Source organism: Nelumbo nucifera, chromosome 2, assembly GCF_055504915.1.
Source record: "Nelumbo nucifera cultivar China Antique chromosome 2, China Antique-T2T, whole genome shotgun sequence".
NCBI classification, from domain to species: domain Eukaryota; kingdom Viridiplantae; phylum Streptophyta; class Magnoliopsida; order Proteales; family Nelumbonaceae; genus Nelumbo; species Nelumbo nucifera.
In genome coordinates this window covers 31,168,730-31,183,907 of record NC_142650.1, presented here as the reverse complement: position 1 = coordinate 31,183,907, position 15,178 = coordinate 31,168,730, and the positions used below count along the sequence as shown (strand labels likewise).

The window sequence follows — 15,178 nt, the reverse complement described above, 5'->3', positions numbered from 1 at the left end:
CCAAGAGTATGAGGCAGCAAGAGAAAGGAGTATCCGAACAGAGGTCATCTTTGCAACTGGCGCAAATGTGACAATCAATGCCATAGGTCTGTGTGTACCCTTTCGCAACAAGTCTTGCCTTGTACCTCTCTATACTTCCATCTGCCTTATACTTTACTGTGTAAATCCATCTGCATCCAACTGTCTCCTTGCCTTCTAGTAGGTTCACAATCTCCCATGTCTGATTCTTAATCAAAGCCTCCATCTCTTCCTGCATAGTTGTCTTCCACTCAGGTTTGGAGAGAGCCTCACTAACACCCTTGGGTATAGACATTGAATCAAGAGAAGAGAGTAAAGCACGATAGGAAGGAGAAAGTCCATTGTAGGATAAGTACTGTGAAATACAATGAGCAGTGCACTTTTTTTTCCTTTTTCTAAGAGCAATAGGGAGATCAAGGTTATCTGTAGCAGTGTTAGTAGGACCAATGGGAACTGAAATAGTAGTGGGATCAAGAGGAATACCTGAATCCGTATCAGCCGAATTTGGAGTCTCCAAGGGATTGACAGGAAGCGGTGTGAGTTCTGCTGTAGTGGAATCAACCACCTTATGAAGTCTCTGCCGTGATTAATGCTGTGAGATGGAACGCAAAGGAGGTGGCAAGGTAGGTGACATTGGGTGGTGGTCAAGCACAGGAGTAGACACAGGGACTGGAACTGGGAGAAGGATAGACTGCTGACTTACTTCCCCAAAACACTCCCTCTGAGAAGGATTCCTTGAGAAGAAGTACGTAGATTCAAAAAAGGTAATGTCCATAGTAACATACCGGTTCCCAGAGACTGGATCATAGCAGCGGTACCCTTTCTGATTCTTTGCATATCCAAGGAAGACACATTTCTTTGCCTTGGGATCAAGCTTCGAACGGTAAGGACCAAGGATATGCGCAAAGCAAACACACCCAAACACCCTTGGAGGAATATGAAACATCTCCCCCTGAGGAAAAAGAAGGCCGAATGGAGTGTTGTATCCAAGTATACGAGAAGGCACTCTGTTAATCAGATATACTACCGTGAGAACTGCATCACCCCAAAAACGAACTGGAACTGGAGCTGTGATCATCATGCTTCTTGCCATCTCAACAATGTGTTTGTTCTTCTTCTTTGCAACACCATTTTGCTGTGGACTGTAGGAGCAACTACTCTGATGGACAACACCATACTCCAACAGATATGAGGCAAGATGTCTCTCAAAATATTCCCTAGCATTGTTAGATCTGAACATCTTTATTCTCCTTCCAAACTGTGTTAGTACCATTTGGTGGAATTGCCTCACCAAGGATGGTACTTCATTGCGGGATTTCATCAGGTAAATCCAGGAATATCGAGAGAATTCATCCACAAACAGGAGAAAATAGCGATAGCCGCTCATAGAGGGAACATGATTAGGGCCCCACACATCCGAATGAATATCATCAAAAGGAGAAGAGCATATTTTATTACTAGGTTTAAAAGAGTGTCTACAATGCTTTCCAAGTTCACAACCTTCACACTTCAAACTTGACAGACTCACAGACTCAAACAGTTTTAGAAATAAAGAACTCAGAGAAGAAAAAGACAAATGACCCAGATGATTATGCCAAAGCATAATCCGATCCACAGATTTTGACTCATTGTCCCTGCAAACATGATTACTTTGGTGAAGAGGAAGAGCATCCAGGAGGTAGATTCCATTTACTTCACGACCACTCCCAATCGTCCTCTTTGAATCTTGATCCTGCAAAATACAGCGTTCAGGAGAAAAAATTACAGAGCAGTTCAGATTCTTAGTCAAACTACTAATAGATAATAAATTGGTGCTCAATCTAGGAACATGGAGGACAAAGGGTAAACAAATGGAATCATTAATCTTGACAGATCTCTTCCCAGCAATAGGAACATGGGATCCATCAGCTGTGGAGACCCTATCTCTGCCAGAACAGAGCTTGTAAGAGGAGAAAATAGTGGAGCATTGGGTCATGTGCTCTGAGGCTCCAGAGTCTATAATCCAAGGAGATCTCTCCTTACCTGAAGCAGAAACATAGTTTGCAGTGACATGTGAACTACCTGTGTGGGCAAAGGAGGTAGAGTGAGCTCCACCTGTTCTACTTGTACCTTGTTGTCCGCTTGCGACTGAATTGGAACTAGCTGTATCCCTCTGATTCAGAAGTAACCCAAACCTCTCAAGCTCGGCCCTTACTGCAGCAGCTGCAACGGACTCCAAAGCAGTTGTAGTAGTGGGGGCCGGAGTGTCACCAGTAACTGCCATGTGCGCATTTCCTTTCTTATTCTTCAATCTGGTCGGCACAAGATGTGGGTGTAGCTTCCAACAAGTATCTCTTGTATGCTTAGGCTTCTTACAGTAGTCACAGACCAAGTCCCTTTTGTCTTCCTTCTTGTTTTCATTGCCATTCTGTTTAGATTTCACAGCACTTACCGTAGCGGACTGATCAGAAATGAGATTCTTCATCATTACATCCCTCCTGCACTCCTCTCCTGACACAAAGGCATATGCTTGGGAGAGAGTGACATTGTCCCTGGAAAGAAGATGCTGTCGTGCAGTGTCATACTCAGGGTTAAGGCCAGCAAGGAATTCGAACACCCTATACTTCTCTAAGTGTCTTTGATAGGTAGCTGCATCCTTGGTGGTTTCTCAAGCAAAAGTTTCTAGATGGGCGATCTCCTGCCACAGGGTCTAAGGACTGAAAAATAGGCTGCAACAGATCTATCTCCCTGGCTTGTAGCAATAATCTGATTTCTCAGTTGATAAGCCCTAGCAACATTCTCCCTTTGTGAATAGGTTTCTGCAACCCCATCCCACATCTCCTTAGTAGTATTTGCCCATAAAAAAATTTTACTTATATGTGGCAACATGGAATTACACAACCATGTCATTACCATATAATTTTCCTGCACCCTTTGGGAGTTGCCAGTTTCAGGTTTCACCTCTTCACCACTAATATACCCCAATTTTCCACAAGCCCCAATGGCCATCTTTGCAGATTGGGACCATTCGAAATAGTTTGTACCATCCAACCTAACTGTAGTAATGGTCCTAGCTCCGAAGGGGTCTCTAGCACCTCCTTCCACAGGTTCCATTTCATTCCCAGGCTTATATTCAACTATGTGTCCCTCCATGCTTCTCAAAAGGGTATAGAAACAAATAAAAAATGCAGCAAGAACAAACAAAACACCTTTTAGAACCAACGACACTCCTTTGGTGTCCTGGACTTTCTTCCCACGAAAGATTCATTTTCTGTGGGATGGGAGAAGAGAGAGAAAAAGCAACCGCCCTCTCTAGGAGCCTCCAAACCACGTGGGACTTGAATCGCCCCTTATAAAAAACTCCCAAGGAACCCTAAAAGATTAGGGCGCCACTACCTAGGTCAAAATTGAAGAGTCCAACAAAAATAGGACTCTTCCCCTTTCTCTAGTTTTTCCTGATTCTGATGAGAAACCCTAGACCAGCTACAAGGCATATAGATCCATCAAGAAAATCCAAAAACTGGGCTTACCTGAGAGCTTCTCTCAGCCGCTTAAATCTCCATGCAGTTGGCCGATCTAGGGCTGCATGAGAGAATCACTTCCAGAACCTTCAACCTGCTCTGATACCAAGTAGGAACCGCTTTCTGCTGATTCGGTCAAGCTTCTTGTGAAAGTAAGAGGACAAAGTTGTAGATTTTAGCAATAGGAAGAGAAAAGGAAAGAAAGGAGAAGAAGGTCAACTAGGATTGTGTATCATAACCCTAGCTGTCAGCCCTTCATTCTATTTATATTTAACTTAAATATGAGATATTACAAAGATGCCCTTAGTAGGGCAGCAACTCAAACTAAATAGTTACAACTCTTTTAAAAATAAAAACTAATGGGCCCAAGGCCCAACAACTTCTTAATTTAAAAGAAAATAAACTAAACACAAATCGGCCCATTCAACAACACAAATCGGTGGCCCCACTCAACAAAATGATAACATTTTTGATTTTTCAATTGCAAATTGTAGAAAAATATTTGATCTGCTTCAAATCTCTGTGTGAAACTTACATAGAAATTCTTCTAAAATCAAGTTTTATCAAGGGATACCATCAGCTTCTTCTCAGGCATCGGCCTACCACCTACCATTCAACCTGTTGTTGTCATACTGTGGCATTGATGATGCTAAAAGCCAGTGGAGACCTTTGCCAAACTCTTTTGCTCTTATACCAACTTGTGGATTATGATGATTTAATAGCAATAAAAATAAAGAAGAAAAAAGATGAAGAGAGAGAATAGAGAAAATTAGGAGAAAAGAGAGAAAAGGAGATTAGGGAAAGTCATGCATCAATCTTGTATTACTTGCCAGTTTTATTAGCTTAAATACTAATTAAGGTGCAATTACGATTATATCCTTAATTACATGACGAAGCTATAAGACCAGAATACCCTCTGTGGTGTCTCAACAAATTTTGTATAATTTGACTGAGAAGTAGAGCTCAATAAATCTATTGTTAGGTTCTTGAGCACCATATATACTGTTTCTCACATTAAACTATTGGAGCAAGTTATAGGAATGAATAAAGAAACTGAATCAGAAGAGTTGGTGAATTGACTTGGAAGAGTCAAGTGACTTAGACCAGAATAGAAGAAGCCATCGAAGTTGATCCCTTGATTCATAGGGGTCATGCGCATTTTGAGTTATTATTATGATTTTAGTTTTCAGAGTGGACTAAACTTGGTGGAGTCAAGGAGTCAACTTGAAAATCATCAAATTATAATTGGGGAGTTTCACTTCAATTTCTTTTCGGAAATGAATCTGTCTAGATCTTATTTAGTCATTTTATATTTCCAGATAAGTCAGATAAATCAATAATGAATCAATTTGGTATTGGTGTTGCCCATATTGCACACAGATACTTTTTTTTTTCATAACTACTTTCTTTATTCCTGTTCGTCCCACTTTTCTGTGTAACACCAGACTCTGACTGTAAATATAATATTCAGTGTTCTGTTTTAGATATGTTTGTGGAGTTTGGCTATAAGGTGCCTATTGCCATCTTGATGTAAGGCGCTTCATCTGAACTTCGTCTAACAGTGCAAGACAAAAGCCCAACAGTGGTGGGGTTTGTGTTTTGATTCTATTAGATTGAATTGATTTGGATTACCTTAATCTGGTGTGATGGTTGCAGGCACAAGAATAAGTATACTCTGGGCATTTGTGTCTTAAAGCAACAAGAACAAGTATTCCTTCTTGCATTAGGATATTGGAACAACTAACTTAATTTAAGGGTATATTTACAAAATTTGGATACATGGGGATTAATGCAAATACACTGAAAAAGTAGGGCGACAGGTGTACAGCAGATCTATTGTTTTTTGAATATTATTCACTAATCATAATATTCAAGACTTGGCAGGGTGGCCATTTAGGTAAGTCTAGACACCTAGGGATTATTCACATGGATCTATTGTTTTTTGGGCACAAACTAGCCCCATCTTCCTCTGCTCCCTATATATTAATGAGTCACATTTAGCTTAAAAGTCCTCACTACTTGTAAGAATAAATCTCGTGCGTGTGCTTTTTCTAAATTAAAATAATAAACACCATTGGTCAGTTAATATTATGTTGGGAAACTTTAATACAAGGTTAACTATATAACTGACATGGATTGGGGAATAAAAGCTTGGCCAATTCGGAAGGTCCCTTCTGTGTTTTATGCTGGAATCATATGCTTATATTTGTTTTTTTCTTGGAATGGTAGGTGAAGATTATGGCAGAAATGCCTGGTACGTCCCTTTTTGCAGAAGACATTGTATTACGTTTCCCAGGATTGAAGAATGGCAAATCATGGAAGGAAGAGCATGATTTATTGTTATTGCGAGCAGTATTGAAGTATGCTTCTGTTGAATATTAGTTTGTTAAGATTATTATTAATTAAAATTTCTTCTGATTAATTGCTTTTATTGATTCCCATTTGGCTTATGGCTTAGATTTGAGGTTTCTAATATTGGTTGGATTGATTTTTTTCGTCACTAGCTAAACAACATGATATGATATACATTTCTATCAGTGTTTGCATCTTAGGAACCTAATTTTGACTCAATGTCTTTTCTGGATGAAATTTCTCAGTGACCTACTCTTTTGTTGCAATGAGTTCATTGACCTTTAGTATATTTTATAATATAGCCATTTTACAGTGTTGGTCTCAGCTATCCGGAGTCTTAGGAAGGTGGAGTGGAGATTCAGATTGACTGATATTGGTTTGAAGGAAAAAGGCAGGGAAAGGTAGGGAAACCTGTGCAAGGTTTGTTTAGGTTTCCCTACCTTTTCCTTCAAACCGAAAACAGACTTCATCTTTTCTTTTATATTATAGTGACTTATTAATTGAATTATATGAAAATGGTAAGTCAATCATCTAATTGCCATATCCCTATTTGTTCTTGTAGGAAAAAGAATTTTTAAAAAACTATGATGATTTAAATGAAAATTTTGGAAGTTTCTAATAGTATTAAACTTAAATATATAGTCTACCATTGATATCTGAAATATTGTCAAAATATCAGAGATTTTATGAAAAATAGATTATTGGAAAGTTCCATATCACCACCTAGCAAAATGGGGAAATTTTGCCAAATCTCATCAATATTGCAAACCATGTTCCTAAGTACTTACTATTAGTATTACAAGAAGTAAATACAGAAAAATAACCTAGAGAAAGACCAGCAATTTAAAATGATGCGAGTCCCGTCAAAATCTGAAACTCTATCAGTAGAATGGCAAGAACCATCCTGGATCACAACAAATTTGCATGATCCTAGTAATTCTTAATAGGCGACGTAAAAACGTAACTAATGGCACTAAAATCAAGTTGAAACAAAAGAGTTTTGACCCTAAAGCTTAGGTTGCAAAATAAAAAACATAATTATTACTCAAATCTTCTAGATTTCTTTGGTTCCTGGTCTTTGTGTATCAAATTTGTGAGGTTCTTGGTGTCCAACACAGCTTGTTCTATTGGTTTACAATGTTTGCCATTTCTCTAGCTTTTAGATTGACTTGCAGTGGGTGGGGAGAAGTGGAGAGCTGAGCTTTATAAGGATACTGCTATCCAGATCTAGCTCTTTGTATTCTGATTTTTTTTCCTTCTTTTGGATCTCCTTTTTTTTTTTGTATCTTGCTCTTTTGACATTATTAAAGTTTTTATTATTGATTAAAAAAATTACTTGTCAGTGATATTTTATACCATGTTCTTATTAGCAAGACACATGTTTCCTTTCACTTATTTTGTCTCCTACTTATATTTTATTTATTTTGAACTTTTAGGCATGGCTATGGAAGATGGCAAGCAATTGTTGAAGACAAGGATTTGCTTTTTCAGGAAATAATTTGTCAGGAGCAGAATCTCCCCTTTATAAATGTCTCTGTCACGGGTGGAGTACAAATTCATGATGGTTCAAATATGACTCAGCCTGATGGGCCATCTTGTAACCAGTTAAAGGTAGCCGGCAGTGGAAATGAATCTGGATCTGATACTATTTCCCAAAATGCATCTGAAATTGCAAGTAGAAGCCAAGTATATCAAGATCCTTCCCTCTTATATCATTTCAGAGAGATGCAGAGAAGACAAGTTGAATTCATTAAGAAAAGGGTGCTTCTCTTAGAGAAGGCACTCAATGCAGAATACCAGAAGGAATACTTTGTAAGTTGATTTCTATCTTCCTTGTATACCTATCTTCACTAAAATCCCCTGAGGAGCAAACATGTACTAGACCACCCTTTTTTCCCTTTGACTTCATGGGGCTACACAGGGTAGCCTATCATCCCCTTACCCATAACCCTAGCAACCTTGGTGACAGCAAGATTTGATCCCAAGTCTCTGTTTCAACCCGGCAGAGACCTTACCAACTGACCAGTCTATTAGACCGCTTATTTATTTCCACTCACTCATAAAGTCACCTGATCATCTCTCTTCTTTGTTACCATACTGTAGTCTACAAGTAGTCTCCTCTCTCCCACAAATCACATGGCTCTGTTTTTCCCTCATAACTCCCCTTCACCCTCCAGTAACTTTTCTTTTTTTGGTTTATTATTATATTTTTTCTTTCTTCCTTTTAGGACAGGGGAGGGATGAGTCGGTAGTGCATTGCATGGTTTAACCAAGGTGGTCAAATAATTCCTTTACTTCCCTAATATGTGTCTGTGTGTGTATTTACAACATCCAGTTTGGTTTAGCTTTCAGAACATTGTTCTTCAGTATTACACCAATTGATATTAGTTTGCATTGATCATTACTTTTTAATTTGGTGATATTTGTGCTTGTTTGCTGTAGGGTGATTTCAAACCAAATGACACTTCAAATGGAGAACCTGAAACTGAAACCAAGGTTCCAGACATGTCAAGTCCAAGCTCCTTGGATGTTGACACTGAAATGATTGATCAGCTCCCTTCGGTAGAACCAATTGGTAAGCTAGCTCAGACCATTTCAGAATTTTCTTACTTGGCGTTTGGTAGGAATGGACACTTACCTCTGAAAAGAAAAAAAGATTTGAATGTGGTTTTGGACTCTGAATAGACAATCTAATCATCATCACTTTCTCTATGAAACTTATTTGGAGTATTTCCCTAGAGATCATGAAACAATGAAAATGTGTTTTTTTTTTTCCACTCACAATGGAAATGTGAAGATATTATTAGGAAACTTGCCTTAGAAGATAAATTTCTCTCTCAAGGAATATTACTGATGTTCAATCCGAGGTGTCTTGAACCGAGGTTGCAGTCAGATAGTCCTGCCAAGTGCCAACTGGTGATGCCGAGGTGGAAGGACAAAGCCACGCAGCAAGTTTTAAACCAAGAAAAGAGATTAGAGGCCCGAGGAGTGATTCCACGAGTAGACACTCCGACACTCATGTTAGTAAGGAAAGATGGGTGGTCGGGCCGAGCAGTTGAGGCTAATGTTAGTCTGAGCAGTATAATAGTGTGGAGGTTGAAGAGTCAAAAGTTCCTTACCTTGAGCGAGGGTTACCTATTTATAGCCGAGGATCCTTGTCCTATTTGGATGAGGTTTTCGGGGTTGTCGTGGATGAGGTTGTCTGTCAAGGTCTTCGGGATAAGTCATAATCCCTGGTAGAGTTGTCCTTATCCGTACACTACTCTCCTTTCTTGGTTGCGCTTATCCATCCTACGTGGTGCTGACGTGGCCGAAGAGATAAGACGGCCACAGAGGTGACACGTGGCACTCGGGGCTAGCTCTGAGGTCTGAGGTCTTCGGTTGAGGAACTCTTTGAAGTGTATTTTTCCGAGTTGGATGACCTAGGGTGCAGCCAGTTTGAGTGAACTAGCTGGTTCGATGCACGTATCATTTCTGAGACAGGCCAGTAAGAGCGTCATTTCGCCTACCCGAGGCTACGCGCGTGCGAAGGGCAATGGCGTCGTTTCGTCTTCCCCAGCTGTCAATGGTGGCATTTGATCTAAGCCGTTGATTTGCCTTGATCTGGGTCATTGGGAACCCTATAAAAGGGGAGTGAGGAGAATTTTCACTTTGCCATTTGCGAAAGGAGTCCTTATAGAGCTCAGCGAGTAGTCTTCGGCTCGGTTGGTGCTTCGTTTATTACCCTATCGATGTTTGTTTATTACCCTAGAGATTACCCTATCGATGTTCGTTTATTACCCTAGAGATTACCCTATCGATGTTCGTTTATTACCTGCAATTGAAGCATCACCATTTGGGGTATTACTACTCGGCTCGGAATCATAACAAGGTGTTGGTTGGGGACCCGTCTTCGGTGAAGTGTTGGAAGGAGAAGTTCTTTGTGCACTACCTTGAAGACTGGTCGTTCCTTGTCGAGCTCCAAAAGCTAATGACTAAGGTGAAGGCGTCCTTCTCGATGTCAATCTATGCTGGGCTGATGAGTGAGACTGGTCTGTGTCGTGTTAATCTTTTCTGGGCTTTCTTTTATTTACGAGCTCTTTACTTGGTGACTGACTTGGTGTTTGTCTTGCGCATGTGTTGAAATGGCCATCAACAAGGACGTAGCTCGTTGTATGAATGCCGTGACAAAGAGAGTGTGTCTGGAAGGGCCCAGGGCACACAACCCCGGGTCCTTGAGACACAACTGTGGTCTGCGGAGCGATCACTCCTTACCTCCGAGGGAGAACATGTCAGAGAGCGGTACTGTCAACGTCTACTAGTCGCAATGGAGGGGTCGGCTGAGTGATGGGCTTGAAACAGAGGGCGTTCCCGAGAAGTTTGCTCGGGGTTTGTTTGTTGATGCCCGCCATCAAGCAAGAGGTCTTTGGCATGACGAGCAGTTCCTTGGAGAGCATGGCTTTGCGGCAGTTCGTGGCGGTAAGTTTTCTCATTTCTTTTGTCACTTTACTTCGGTTGATTATTGTCTTTGATGTGTCGATGGTTGGTCTTTCCTTTCAGAACGCTTGCTCGGTCGCCGGCTTGGTCGACCGCCTTCGGACACTGCGGCGCCTTTACGAGGATGAGCAATTGAGGTCTCAGGTTCTCAAGCTTGAGGCTGAGCTTTCCGAATTAAGGCACAACATAGATGAGTAGAACGATACCGTCCACAAACTGAAGAGCCACGTCACTGAGTTGAAGGAGGCATGGGACGCCTTGAGTAAGGAGCTCGGGGAGGCCGAGGAGAAGGTTGCCCAGGTGGAGGAATATGCGGTCGCCAAATACAAGGCCTCGAAGGACCAATTCAACTTGGACGACTGGGCTACTTGCTCCTGGGAGGAGGGGTTCAACCTTTGCTGGAGGAGGATTGTGCGCCGGCTCACTGATGCTACTGAAGTCGCAGAGGGCTTGGACCTGTTTGATCCCCTACGCCTGCCGAGGAGCACCCGACCGAGGGTTGAAGTATTTGACTAGCGCTGCTACTTCTGTTGCCAATCCTTTTTCTTCTCTCTTTTTTTGTAATGTATATAGCTTGGTATGTTGAGCCTTTTGACATGCAAATATTTTTAATCAATAAAAAGAGATCTTTTTTTGGCCCGAGCTGTGTGTTTTCTTTCCTCCTTTTATTTTGTTGAACTTGAATGAGTGGGTCAGTCGTAAGCCTCGGTCTTATTCTAGCCGAGGCCTGGAGTAGCCGAGATCTTGATGGCTTCATGATGGTCGAGGTGCTTTCGATCTCTCATCGCTTGGGGGATGCTTAGTGGCACCTGGTCTTGGGGAGCCTTGTGCTCTTTTTGGGCTAGCCGTGTTCCTCGGATGGCTTTATTCTGACAAACTGCCAGTTGGTGTGCGTAGTTCGATGGCTGCCCTCTTGCCTTGGAGGCATGGGCGTCGTTTCCGCTTCGTGCTTCGGCCGTTGGAGGTTGGCCGAGTCTACTGGTCGTCCTAAGTCGGCTGCGTGCTACAGAAATGTGAAGGTGTGTGTGGTGACAAGTGCGTTTGGTGTGCGGTGTGTGTGTTAAGTAGTGTGTTGGGCAAATACTTAAGCCGTTAGTTCGGTTGGGTGGTGCATGCGGTGCAGTGCGTATTGGCCAATTGGATGAAAAACAAACTTTATTGTCCTTAACTATTGGTAGTACATCCTCAGGTTTTCGGTGTTCCAACTCGGTACGGTTTTTCCGTCGAGGTCTAACAACCTGTAGGTACCAGGTCCGAGGACTTTGGTTACTTTATACGGTCCTTCCTAGTTTGGTCTGAGCTTTCCTTCTCTTGGCGCAGGTTCTATGACTTTGCGAAGGATGAGGTCGCCTGTCTTGAACTCTTTTCTTTGGATTTTGGAGTCGTAGTACTTAGCTATCCGGTGCTTCTACGCTGCCATCCTGAGGTATGCTCGGTCACATGCTTCTTCCACTAGGTCGATCTTTGCCTAAAGGTCCTCGTTTTTCTCGTTGTCGTAGAGCTCGGCTCGGAGAGTTGGGGAGCCTATCTCTATGGGAATCATGACTTCGGTCCCGTATACTAGCTTGAACGGCGTCTCTTCGGTAGCTATCCGTGGTGTGGTTCTGTACACCCAAAGGATGCTTGGCAGTTCCTCAACCTACCTTCCCTTGGCCTTGTCAAGTCTTGTCTTTAGGCCGTGTAGTAGGGTTCAATAGGTCACTTTGGCCTGTCCGTTGCTTTGTGGGCCGGTGATCTATCTTTAGGTCAGCACAGTGGGACCGGACTAGAGAGTCTGGTCTTCTTGGAGGCTGTCTTTCTTGATCAGACAGTGCCCTATGTTTATTAGAGCAACGCTTTTGGGGGTCCTCAAGATGAGGATCGGTCATGGAGAGCGCCTGGACAATAGGGGGCAAGAATCTGGTCGACCTTTTGCTACATCACTTGGAACTGAGCGGGGTCGACTGCAGCTTGTGGCTAGGGCTCCCGAGGTGGAGAGCTACGGCGAGAACGAGATCCCTAAGATGGGGATCGGGTTGTAAAGTGTTCAAATGCATTTCTTGGCATGTTTCTTGATTGCATGGAAGAGGATTTGGGAATGATTTTTCGTATGTTTCCCACAGACGGCGTGAATCTAATGTTGTTTGATCCGAGGTGTCCCGAACCGAGGTCGCAGTCAGATAGTCTTGCCAATTGGTGAAGTCGAGGTGGAAGGGCGAAGCCGCATAGTAAGATTTGAAACTAAGAAAGGAGATCAAGGGCCCAAGGAGTGATTCCCCGGGTAGGCACTCCGATGCTCAAGTCAGTAAGGAAAGATGGGTGGTTGGGCCGAGCATTTGAGGGTGATGTTGGTTTTAGCAGAATAATAGTATGGAGACTGAAGAGTCAAAAGTCCCATACCTTGAGCGGGGGTTAATATTTATAGCCGAGGGCCTGTGTCCTAGTCAGATGAGGCTTCCGGGGTTGTTGGGGATGAGGTTGTCTGTCGAGGTCTTCGGGATAAGTTCTAATCCCTGGCGGAGCTGGCCTTCGATCTGTATAGGGCTCTCCTTTCTTGGTTGTGCTTATCCATCCTACGTGGTGCCGACGTGGCCGAAGAGATAAGATGGCCGCGGAGGTGACATGTGGCACACAGGGCCAGCTCAACCATAACCCAAACAATTACTAAGCTGTTTCCAATATAAGAAGGGATTCTTGCCTCGTTGGTGTTAAGGCTCCCCAGTTCTTATCCTTAGTGTTGGTGAAATTTTAATGACAATGTGGCTGGAGTAGTGAGACTGCCTAGCTTTCTGTTGCTGCCAAATATGAGGTCGAGGGCAACAAGGTGATTTCGCTAGTGTTCGAGGCCAATAGGTCTGGTCTGTAAACAGGAGAAGAGCACACGCTAGAGGCCCCAAGTGTTATCCCAGGGGCGGAGACTCCGGTGGACCAGGCAAGAGACGAGAGCTCAAAGCTTAGTTCTTAATAGCCAAGAATGGTTCTTTTTTCCATCCTTGCCTTGAGGTGAGTGCCCCTTTTTATAGCTAACCTTGCCTTAAGAGTGGTTGGAAGCAGTTGGTGATGTGTGGCCAGGATTTGATCTGGCAGATGCCACATGGCGCGATCTGAGGCCAGCCAAGTATCCCTACATCACTTTCTTTTCTTGTGTTTCTTCAAACACCAACCTAGAATCAAGAAGCCTTCTCAGCCCCGGCGCTTGTACCTGCCTATTATTAGTACTAGAAAGTTTGTTGATAAGGTGACAAGCTGTCAGAAATATGCACCAGTCTTATGTAAAATACTTAAAAGATTCCTGGTTTGAGTTCAACTATACATTTTAGTGTAGCCTCCCCATATTATCAGGAGTAAAAATGTTTCTGGATAAAACAAACTTTGTTTTTATTTGTCCACTTATTCCATACAGTACCGTATGTTGTTGGAGGGTGAACTGAAGTTTTATTACAAATTTATTGTTCAATTACCTGGGCAAAGATCTTACATGCTTGAACTTGGGCCATGATATCATTTTGTTTACACTAAAGTCGTAATATCTTGCAGGGCCAGAAGAATTATCAACACTGGCCTGTGATGACAGACCAGATCGTTTGGAGATGGGCCGGCTCTATAACGAGGCAAGTCGATTTAAACGTAGTTTAACTGCATGCAAGAACTTGAGTAAAAGATCTGTATGTTGTTTCTATGAGTGCATGGGCTCAATCCAGTGCATATACATAGGAACATAAAGAAAGAATATTAACTTTGTCTGGCATTATGACTAATTATTCTAACCTTTGATTGGGCAGATTTGTAAAGTCGTAGCAGATAACACCAATGAATCAATCCATACATACATGGGGAGCAAGTCTGCGGGTGCTAGATTGAGAAAGAACCTAATTCCGCTTGAGTCTCTTTATGAGGATGTACACCGAATTCTTGCTCCTTTGGACCAAAATTCCATTACCTCGGAACAATTAAATGTAAATCCAAATCAATCAATACAGCTTGAAGGTCAGAATGTTGTTGCAGAACGTGGTGCATCATCAGCCAAAGAGGAAGATGGTTGTCGACCTGTTTCAAAGTTTGAATCTGAGCCAAATGTTCCTACAGAGGATTCAGATCCTTCAGGTGCCACAAATTCTGGAAGGGAAAGCAGTAAATTGTCACGTACAGCTTCTGCATCAGCAGATCAGTTGGCAAGAGAATCCTCTTCTTCACCAAAGAGAGTTGAAGGTGATGAGATGGTAACGAAAAAAGACGATGGTAATGTTGCACTAAATGAGACCGCAGCAAAATCTGAAGCAAATGTCATTATTTTAGATGATTGATTATATCGTAACGCCCGCTCAAGCTGTGCTATGTTTTCCCTGTTTCCTCTTTTTGTACTCTTCATTTCTTCATAAATTCATTAACATGGGGGACACAAGCTTAAGTTTGTTGCCTCCAGTGTTGTAATTTTGATGGTGCTGCTTTGTGAGAACAATTCAGTGTAATCTAGTCACTGGTTAATGTTGATTAAAGTTGAAATATACACGAGCTTCCACCTTGGGTAATTACCGGAATGGATGGATATTGTGTGTGTGTGTGTGTGATTTCTCCATTCAACGTTCTCAGTTAAAATGCAATGTGCGCTTCTAAATAAGGCAGGAAATCAGGGATCGAGGACTATATAAGGTTGTGCTTGGCAGTATTGCTATTTCTATGTTGATCAGTATAAAATTGTGGGAGTCGTCACATCACGAAACTGTTTATGTTTATTAAACTCGACTGATCATGAGACTGAGTAGTTGAATTCATGGCACTTTTGTTTTTACCCGTTAAAAAATCAACTTTAATAATGGATGCATATTAATCTTAATAATTAGATTATTAACCAG

General features: G+C 42.1%; 1 protein-coding gene across 2 annotated transcripts in view; it reads left to right on the top strand.

Annotated features, from left to right (window-relative positions):
* PKL (chromatin remodeling factor CHD3 (PICKLE)) overlaps positions 1-14,854 on the top strand; it is a 72,838-nt gene extending 57,984 nt beyond the window's left edge. For both annotated transcript variants that reach the window (XM_010267348.2, XM_088897601.1), the window contains exons 27-31: positions 5,748-5,878; positions 7,307-7,682; positions 8,313-8,445; positions 13,863-13,936; positions 14,108-14,854. In XM_010267348.2, coding sequence (XP_010265650.1) covers positions 5,748-5,878; positions 7,307-7,682; positions 8,313-8,445; positions 13,863-13,936; positions 14,108-14,629 — 1,236 coding nt within the window. In that variant the 3' untranslated portion in view covers positions 14,630-14,854. The remainder of the gene's footprint in view (positions 1-5,747; positions 5,879-7,306; positions 7,683-8,312; positions 8,446-13,862; positions 13,937-14,107) is intronic.
* The last annotated feature ends 324 nt before the right edge of the window (positions 14,855-15,178 follow it).